This window comes from Pseudochaenichthys georgianus, chromosome 18, assembly GCF_902827115.2.
Source record: "Pseudochaenichthys georgianus chromosome 18, fPseGeo1.2, whole genome shotgun sequence".
NCBI lineage: Eukaryota > Metazoa > Chordata > Actinopteri > Perciformes > Channichthyidae > Pseudochaenichthys > Pseudochaenichthys georgianus.
The window spans coordinates 20594590-20603392 of NC_047520.1; the positions used below are offsets into that span (position 1 = coordinate 20594590).

An 8803-nucleotide genomic window follows, 5' to 3' on the forward strand; every position below is an offset into this window, starting at 1 on the left:
TTGTATTGTTCTCTCTAAAACACATTGTCAGTAAAGTTGGGGGAGACTGCCTTTGGGAAAGTACCCCTCTATGTACAAATAATGTGGTGTAGATTTTTAATCAAATCTTTTTTGTGTGTGTCTCAGTTCAGTAAAGTCTGAACCAAATACGAATTGGAATATTAGAGAGGCTTAACTCTTTTGGTGGAACCCCATATGATTCATTCCCTGTGGAAAGTGAGTATATATGTATTTAAAACTGTATGTGTTTTGTAGCTTATTTTTAAAATCAAATATGTTTTTTTTTTTGCTGATGTGTAAAATATCCAAAATAACGTTTTATATACTTACTCTCTTGTTAAAAGGTGATGAAGTTTGCAGCGTAAGCCAGCCATCAGTGTACCAAAACCTCCCCTCTCTGGAGTTTTCACACAGCCTACCTTATGCGACAAGTGCTGATCTAAGTTTGATCTTCAGTGATCCTCTCACGCACCACCCCTCAGAGAGCCAGACAGACTCGTCCCCCTGTAACGGCCCCCTTCAACTGGTCTGATGCTAGCCCCCAACACCACTAAGGAATTCGGCTTTTTTTCTCTTGCAGATGCCCTGCTGGCACCTTTTATGCAGCTCTGCAAAGTTGCAGTCCTTTTAGCTGCCTCCTTCAGATTTCTCTCTCTCTGCTTCAGTCTCCTCTGTCTTGAAGGCATTCTTAAGCACAGAAATGTAACATTAGGCTATGCATAAAATAACCAAACTATTATTACATTAACTAATTTGAACAGTAATTCACATCATCTCATAACAAAATATGCTAAGGCAACTACTTGCATTCAGTGACTTGATTTTTTTTAATGAAAACCAGGGATTTCTTTTGTTTTGCGGTCCATATCTCATTAAAAATATCTAATGTTAGTAACTATTAAAGAAAAATTCTCTCACAAAGGAACTGTAAGATACCATTTTTATGTATACAAAACCTTAAACATTTCTGGGAAAAAAATACTTTATCTGAATACATTTTCTTTTAAAGGCACTTTTGAATTTATTTATTATTTCAGTTAACAAAAACACGATTGTTCCACTGAAATAATAAATATCGCATTTTGAAGCAAAGGCTGGTCAGTATTGGCATATCCAGTGGGGTGTGTTCAGTTTGATGGGCTGTCTTCTGAGTGGTTAAACATTACTAATGGTGTACCACAAGGTTCAGTTTTAGGTCCGCTATTATTCTCTATCTATATTAAGAGTTTAGGTGAAAATGTCGAAGGAGCAACCTTACATTTTTATGCGGACGATACCGTTATGTACTGTGCAGGTCCCTCGATTAACGAGGCTGTTGTTAAATTACAGGCTGTTTTTAACATTATTCAGGCTCAGCTCTCTGAGCTTAAGCTTCTTTTAAATGTGGATAAAACCAAGGTAATGCTCTTTTCTAAAGCTAAAGCTAAAAATACACCAGAGACTGCTTTGGATATTGTAACTACGTAAGGAATACAACTTGAAGTGGTTACCCGTTACAAATACTTGGGTATCTGGCTTGATGACTGTCTCACTTTTAAATTTCATGTAAATAACCTGCTTAAAAAGCTGAGGGTTAGGCTAGGTTTCTTTTACAGAAATAAGTCCTGTTTCTCGCTTGAGGCCAGGAAAAGGCTAGTCACTGTGACCTTTTTACCTGTGCTGGACTATGGTGAATGAATGTACCTGCCAATTACCTGAGCAAGTTAGATGCTGCGTATCACAGTGCACGGAGATTTTTGACAAATTGTAAAGCACTTACGCATTACTGTACCCTGTATACCAAGGCGGTTTTGCCATCACTTACTGTACGGAGGCTCAGTCACTGGTACTTTTTCATTTACAAAGCCATGTTGGATAAACTACCATCTTATATCTGCTCCCTGATCTCTCTGCGAATTGAAAGTACTTATTGCCTGAGATCGCATGCTGTGGTTTTATTAAATTTGCCAAGTGCTAGGACTGTCTTAGGGAAGAAAGCTTTTAGATGTGCAGCTCCACTAACATGGAACAGTCTGCAAAAAGAATGGAAAATTACCAAGCTAGTACCACTACATGTTTTTAAAGCTCGCGGGAGCGGTACTGCAGTCGCTTTACCGCACCGTTGTGACGAAAAGGGAGCTGAGCCAGAAGGCAAAGCTCTCTGTCTACCGGGCCATTTTCGTTCCTACCCTCACCTATGGTCATGAAGGATGGCCGATGACCGAAAGAACGAGATCGTGGATACAAGCGGCCGAGATGGGTTTTCTCCGCAGGGTGGCTGGTGTCTCCCTGACGGAGCGTCCACACTACAGCTCCAAAAATAGCTTGGAGCTGGGCGTGTCTGGAGCTTGGGGATTTTATTCAAGCAACACGGCCAACAACCAATCACATGAATCTCCCGCCCCCGACATTCAAAGCAAAAACCCCCGGGGATTTTATGGGAGCAATATATATATAAGCTCCCCAAACAGGCGAAGACCTACCAGTTTCCCCCACTGTCTCTGCCACCTCCCTCCATGCCTGGTTCCTCCGGTTTGTATCCCGGTAGGTGAAGAGGGTCTGGTCATACACAACCGGGTGATTCGCTACGGCGATAGTTAGTTTCTCCTCCGACTTTTTTTGAAATATAGAAATGAACGGCGGGATATCTCTCCCAGCTTAGACGCGGTTTGATTGGCTAGCGCTTCAGCTGTCAGATTTTGGGAAACGGGATTTGATTGGCTGGCGCTGGCTACTCTGGCGTCCAGGCGACCAGAAGTTGAACAATGTTCAACTTCTGGGACGCCTGGGACGCCTGAGACGCCTGAGACGCCTCGCTCTGCTACCCACAATTCAGTTCGGCGAAAAAGCGCGGCTACGTGACGTCACCCCATTGAAAGTGAATGGGCAGCTTGGAGCAGCTTGGAGCTTTCGACGCTGTAGTGTAGACGGGCCGTTCAACTTCTGGTCGCCTGGGACGCCTGAGACCATAGATATATATAAACACTAGATGGCTCATGGGAGATTTTCCAGCGTAGCTGACCGGCCGCCATCTTGCTACAGTCAACAGTTACTCTGATTCGCGTTATGGTAGCTGTTGTCAGGTGAGTGATCTGCACAAAAATACTCTTAACTCACTGACATCTTGACTGATTTACAAACGGTTTGGTTTATTATAAACATGATTAGCATGGCTATGATACAGGATGCTTGGACATGTTGAAATTGCAGCTTTTCTTTGTGTATGTGGTTGTATTTATTAGCTGGCTAATAACAAGAGGCTGTCAGTGAGACCTAGTATTACAAAGTTGACCCACAACTCCACCAGTGGGAGAGGCAGAACTGCTCTTTCTTTCAACACAACTTAAGTTACACATGATTTCTTCCAAGTGGTTTGGCTTGTTAAAAACATCTTGCATTATCCATCCATCCATCCATCTTCTCCCGCTTATCCGTGGTCGGGTCGCGGGGGTAGCAGTTCCAGCAGAGAGCCCCAAACTTTCTTTTCCCTGGCGACATCAACCAGCTCTGACTGGGGGATCCCAAGGCGCTTCCAGGCCAGCGAAGAGATATAATCCCTCCACCTGGTCCTAGGTCTACCCCTTGGTCTCTTCCCAGCTGGACGTGCCTGGAACACCTCCCTAGGGAGGCGCCCAGGTGGCATCCTAACTAGGTGCCCGAACCACCTCAACTGGCTTCTTTCGACGCGAAGGAGGAGCGGCTCAACTCCGAGTCCCTCCCTGATGACCGAACTTCTCACCTTATCTCTAAGCTAGACACCAGCCACCCGGCGGAGGAAACCCATCTCGGCCGCTTGTATCCGCGATCTCGTTCTTTCGGTCATGACCCATCCTTCATGACCATAGGTGAGGGTAGGAACGAAAATGGCCCGGTAGACAGAGAGCTTTGCCTTCTGGCTCAGCTCCCTTTTCGTCACAACGGATCTTGCATTATGATACAGGAATTTGCTGGCTTTGTGTTTACAGAAGTACCTGACTATGCCTGACTTTTGTGCAGCCTACGGATGCTCTAATCACCGCAGTCTGGAAACAAGAACCCGTGGGATCACCTTTCACGTGTAAGATATGACAATATTATGACTACAATTAGGATAATCGTTAATTACTTAGTGGATGTATGTACATTACAAGTCCTGCTACACAGGATCAGTGGGGCTATGTGAGATCATAGTATTGCAAGATTGTTGTTGACCCAGCCTCTTTAGAATATGTTGTTACCATTTCTTTACACAATTATTTAATGTTTCTATTGTACACCTTTTTTATTACTCTTAGTGTGGTTGTCTTATTCTTAAAGTAGGCTATACATACATGCATACATACCAAAAATATGATAATTTCGGTGTGTATTTTTGTCCTACCCTTAATGTTAAAGGAAAGAAGGGAGGAACATGTTGACAATAATTTATATATCTGGCTACCTTTCTCATGTTTTTAAGGTTTCCCAAAACCAAAGAGAGGAGGAGGCAGTGGGAACTCGCCCAAAGAAGGGACGGTTTTGTTTCCTGTGACAGGACACTGCTCTGCAGTGAGCACTTCAGGAGTGAGGAATTTGACCGGACAGGAGACGCAGCACTATGTTCCCCACATATGTTTATGTTTGCTCAGTCTAATAAACCCATAACATGGTTGTGAAAGAATACCAAAGCTGAGGCTGGACGGTGATTGATTGTTGGTGTGCCATGTGTTCTTCTTAATAATAATAATAATACATTTATTTTGGGGGGCCGCCTTTCATAACACCCAAGGACACATAGGATAGTTTATGTTTAAATTGTTCCCTATATTGCATAGGGGCAATATAGGGAACCATTTAAACAGTGGATTTTGTGATATATCAGCCGGGGTGAGACAAGACAAACCACAAATGGACTACAGAAGGACACAAAAGGACACATGGTACAGTTTATATTATTCTTGGTCTTTTTTCAATAACATATTTCAAAGGTTCTGGATTTGTTTACAAATCTAGAAACTAAATACAAAACTAGGATGATATGAAGATCTCATGTCAAAAATAATTGTGATAAATTAGACAGAACTGGCCTGTCTGTGAGCACATTTTGATAAAGGTGTGAATATCTAAATAATATACCAACATATGCTATTGTCATTAGTTGTGTCCCTGTTCTTAAAGCTAAGGCATTGCTAAATTAACAACTCTTGGCTTACAGAGTGGTAACATGAGACCGATTTTTATATATAAAATATAAATGCATTTTAATTTTATAATTTATTTTAAATATTAACAATATAATAAAATAAATGGAAATATATACACCGGCAAATATTTAATATAAATACCTTGTGTGTGTGTGTGTATAGCTATTGCTTTATATGATTAATGTTATTTCCATATGAAAGTCCATGATTATAAGTATGCAGTATCATAACTACATCTTTGATGTTTATAAAAAACCAAACCGTTTGAAAATTGGTTGAAAATTGAGCAAGCTATGGTTATTTAAATAGTAAACCATAATGTTATGAATGAGAGAACTGCCTGTAGCAAGATGGCGGCCAAGTGGCAACGTCGGTCTCAATTGGCCAGCAGCGCGGGTGAGTCATCTAGTGTTTATATATACCTTATTATATTATATATTATATATGTATATGCTACCCACAATTCAGTTCGGCGAAAAAGCGCGGCTACGTGACGTCACCCCATTGAAAGTGAATGGGCAGCTTGGAGCAGCTTTCGACGCTGTCGACGCTGTAGTGTAGACGGGCCGTTAGGGATAAGGTGAGAAGTTCGGTCATCCGGGAGTGACTCGGAGTTGAGCCGCTCCTCCTTCGCGTCGAAAGGAGCCAGTTGAGGTGGTTCGGGCACCTAGTTAGGATGCCACCTGGGCGCCTCCCTAGGGAGGTATTCCAGGCACGTCCAGCTGGGAAGAGACCAAGGGGTAGACCTAGGACCAGGTGGAGGGATTATATCTCTTCGCTGGCCTGGGAGCGCCTTGGGATCCCCCAGTCAGAGCTGGTTGATGTGGCCAGGGAAAAGAAAGTTTGGGGCTCTCTGCTGGAACTGCTACCCCCGCGACCCGACCACGGATAAGCGGGAGAAGATAGATGGATGGATGGATGCTTGGATGCTACAAAATCAGATGCTGTTGGTACCTGTACATGTGGTTAGATATGTAAATTGTAATCCCTGTACATTTTGCTGTATGATGTCCTTTTGTTGTTCTGTTGTTTATGTTTTTATGTCTTCTTGTGGAACCTACTGCTGCAGGTTTCCCTTGAAAAAGAGATCATTGATCTCAATGGGATTTTACCTGGATAAATAAAGGTTTTGAATTGAATTGACATCACTGGTGCTTTATGTAGGGTCCTGACATTAAACCTGATAACATACACTTATACACTACCTATGAAAATTGATAAATAACACACAAAAGACAAATACACTTCTTTTAGAGATTTTGTATTCTGTAAATCTTCCGGCAGAATATATACAAACAAGACATTTTGCATAGATTGTAAAGCCCCCTGAAGCTGATTTGTGATATTAGGCTGTATTTGTACATCATTTATACATTTAAATGGATTAGACGATTGAGTGATGTGTTTCTTCATTTTAATCTATGAATTTTTTTCTAAACTTAAACAAGATAGCATTAGTTATTGTTACAAAATTAAATATTCTTATAGCAAATTGATCAGTGAAGATTAATTTGTACATTATTAGTGCAATTATTTTTACATTCCTGGGGTAATGTTACATGTCTGCCTATTGGTCTAATGATGATTGAATGGACGCGTTACTCAAAGTCACATTTTATATCAAGTTCATCTGAAGCTGAACAAGACTGAAGACATCATGAATGCTTTTGAACCAACAGAGTATTTCACCATGAATCATTTTTCATTCCAGTGATGGAAGTCATGTTGTGATTACAACTCAAATTGTAAAAACAGCCCTAATGCTATTGCTGGTTTGATAGTATCCATGACAACAGACAGAGGCAGGATGCGGTGACAAGACTGATCTCCTGTCTTACTCCACTGGAAACTGTAAATGAGAACAAAAAGAAACAAAACATTAAATCAACAAGAAGTAGAATTTTCCTTTTGTTTTATTAAGTAGCACTCAGTATTTACTTACATATGCCATTTACACCAATGGAGCTGCCTTCAATGTCGAATCCAACGACTGTTGAAGCGGCGTTGATCAAAGCGTTCGCAATCTGAGTGCTATTAGGAGCAGATGTGCTTCCAAATGAAACATCAATGTCGTTGATGATTGATCCGTTTCTGCAGAAAGAGAAAAAAAGATATTGTTTAAAATATCAGATATAGGATCCTACTCTTTATTATAAAACTTTAATGGTCTTAAAAAATTACCTGAATGAAACAACATCTAGTGATTTGAAGGACGAAGGGAATGCCTTTTGGAAAACAGGTGTAAGCTGTAGAAACACAAAAACATGTATTTTACACATAAACCTTTGCCTTGGAATTTAGAGCTCTACTCATTTATTTGACTTGATCTTTATTGGTCTTTCATCAGTTAAGAATTCATAATTATGTTGTGGTAACTGTGGAGTAGGCTTCTCATATTTTGAGTGGGCGCTAAAATATTGCCGTAGATATACCAGCAGATTTCATTTATTGGGGTAAACTTACCTGAGTATTTATCATTGTAGCCCGACCATTATAAGCAGCAGAAGATGGATTCAGCAAGTCACTCGTAAATGTGTCTAGAACAGATCTGAAAGTCACCCTTTTTGTTATAAGGGCTGTAGTAGTAGGTGCTGCAGTTGCAGGTCGTGCAGTTATAGGTGCTGCCGTTTTAGGTTTAGCAGTTGTAGGTGCTGTAGTTGTAGCTTGGACTGGACCTGCTGTAAAAACAGACATATAAACATTATGTTAATATGTATCAATGCCCAAACCAAGAGAATTTATGTTTTTTTTTTAGGTAAAACCCTGGTGCCAGTTTTACAGAAATAAGATCAATGATGAAGGGCTGACAAAATTATATTTGTTCTGAAGTTTCATAGGAAAAAGTATTCTTGTAACAAATAACAATTTATTTACAAGATGTGACATTAAACAATACACAACTCCAAACTGAAAAGCATAGTGTTCATTAATTTTGTCTTTACCGATATTTTGTCCTTAGCTACATTTTTTCATTAGCTATATACTTTTGTTAGTAAATTATTTATAAACCAAGCATGCACAGCAAATGTTATTCAAAATGGTTTAGAAACGTATTGGAGAGAAACATTGTGTTGTGTTTACTTACATTCAACTTTGACTGAATCAGGACTTATGCTCACGTCGAAGGTACTGTTGGTATTATTCACAGCTTCTACTAAGGTTTGAACCACTTCATTATTCTGTGGGAGATCTGCAAGAGGAGTAGTGCTGTTGAACACAACTCCCATTTCTGCTTCAGTTCCGGTCGCCCTTAATGCTAAAGCTCTGTTTTATAACATCAAACGAAAAAAGAGAACAATTATGATATGAAAGACTCTGTCTGGTGCCTTGTGTCGTCTGATTTACATCTGTCACTATCAACACTAAAGCATTTAGTTTTTAACGCTTAGTGAGTGAACAAGTAAAGGAGTTTTTATGTATAAATGATATCCTGTCTAAACATCAGTCAGGATTCAGAAAGAAACACAGCACCATCACTGCGACAATGAAAGTGGTAAATGACATTACTACTATTTAAGATAATAAGCAGAGTTGTGCAGCTCTGTTTATTGACCTTTCCAAAGCATTTGACACCGTTGATCATCACATTTTAAAGCAGAGGCTACTCAGTATTGGCATATCCAGCAATGCAGTGGGGTGGTTTGTGAACTACCTCTCTGAAA

The 8803-nt window shown here is 40.3% G+C and overlaps 1 protein-coding gene and 1 long non-coding RNA gene across 2 annotated transcripts; one reads left to right on the forward strand and one right to left on the reverse strand.

The window, feature by feature from the left end:
* The first annotated feature begins 2962 nt into the window (after window positions 1–2962).
* On the forward strand, window positions 2963–4786 carry LOC139435745 (uncharacterized). The gene is made up of 3 exons (XR_011644955.1): window positions 2963–3062; window positions 3945–4036; window positions 4418–4786. It is a non-coding gene; the product is annotated as an uncharacterized lncRNA (long non-coding RNA).
* Window positions 4787–6904: 2118 nt separating this feature from the next.
* Window positions 6905–8383, reverse strand: LOC117463536 (interphotoreceptor matrix proteoglycan 1-like). The gene is made up of 5 exons (XM_034105800.2): window positions 8227–8383; window positions 7605–7819; window positions 7323–7387; window positions 7084–7232; window positions 6905–6990 (listed from the first exon to the last, which is right to left on the reverse strand). Exons 1-5 carry the CDS (start codon window positions 8366–8368, stop codon window positions 6905–6907), a joined length of 657 nt encoding a protein of 218 aa, XP_033961691.1. The 5' UTR covers window positions 8369–8383.
* Between the last annotated feature and the right edge of the window lie 420 nt (window positions 8384–8803).

What these genes read in the sequence shown, in the direction of transcription:
- LOC117463536 (XM_034105800.2), bottom strand. Translation starts at nt 8,368, where the DNA reads ATGGGAGTTGTGTTCAACAGCACTACTCCTCTTGCAGATCTCCCACAG. An exon ending in CTACAATGATAAATACTCAG is followed by an intron (nt 7,388 to 7,604) that starts GTAAGTTTACCC and finishes GTGTTTCTACAG; the next exon opens with CTTACACCTGTTTTCCAAAA. An exon ending in CATTGGTGTAAATGGCATAT is followed by an intron (nt 6,991 to 7,083) that starts GTAAGTAAATAC and finishes TCTCATTTACAG; the next exon opens with TTTCCAGTGGAGTAAGACAG.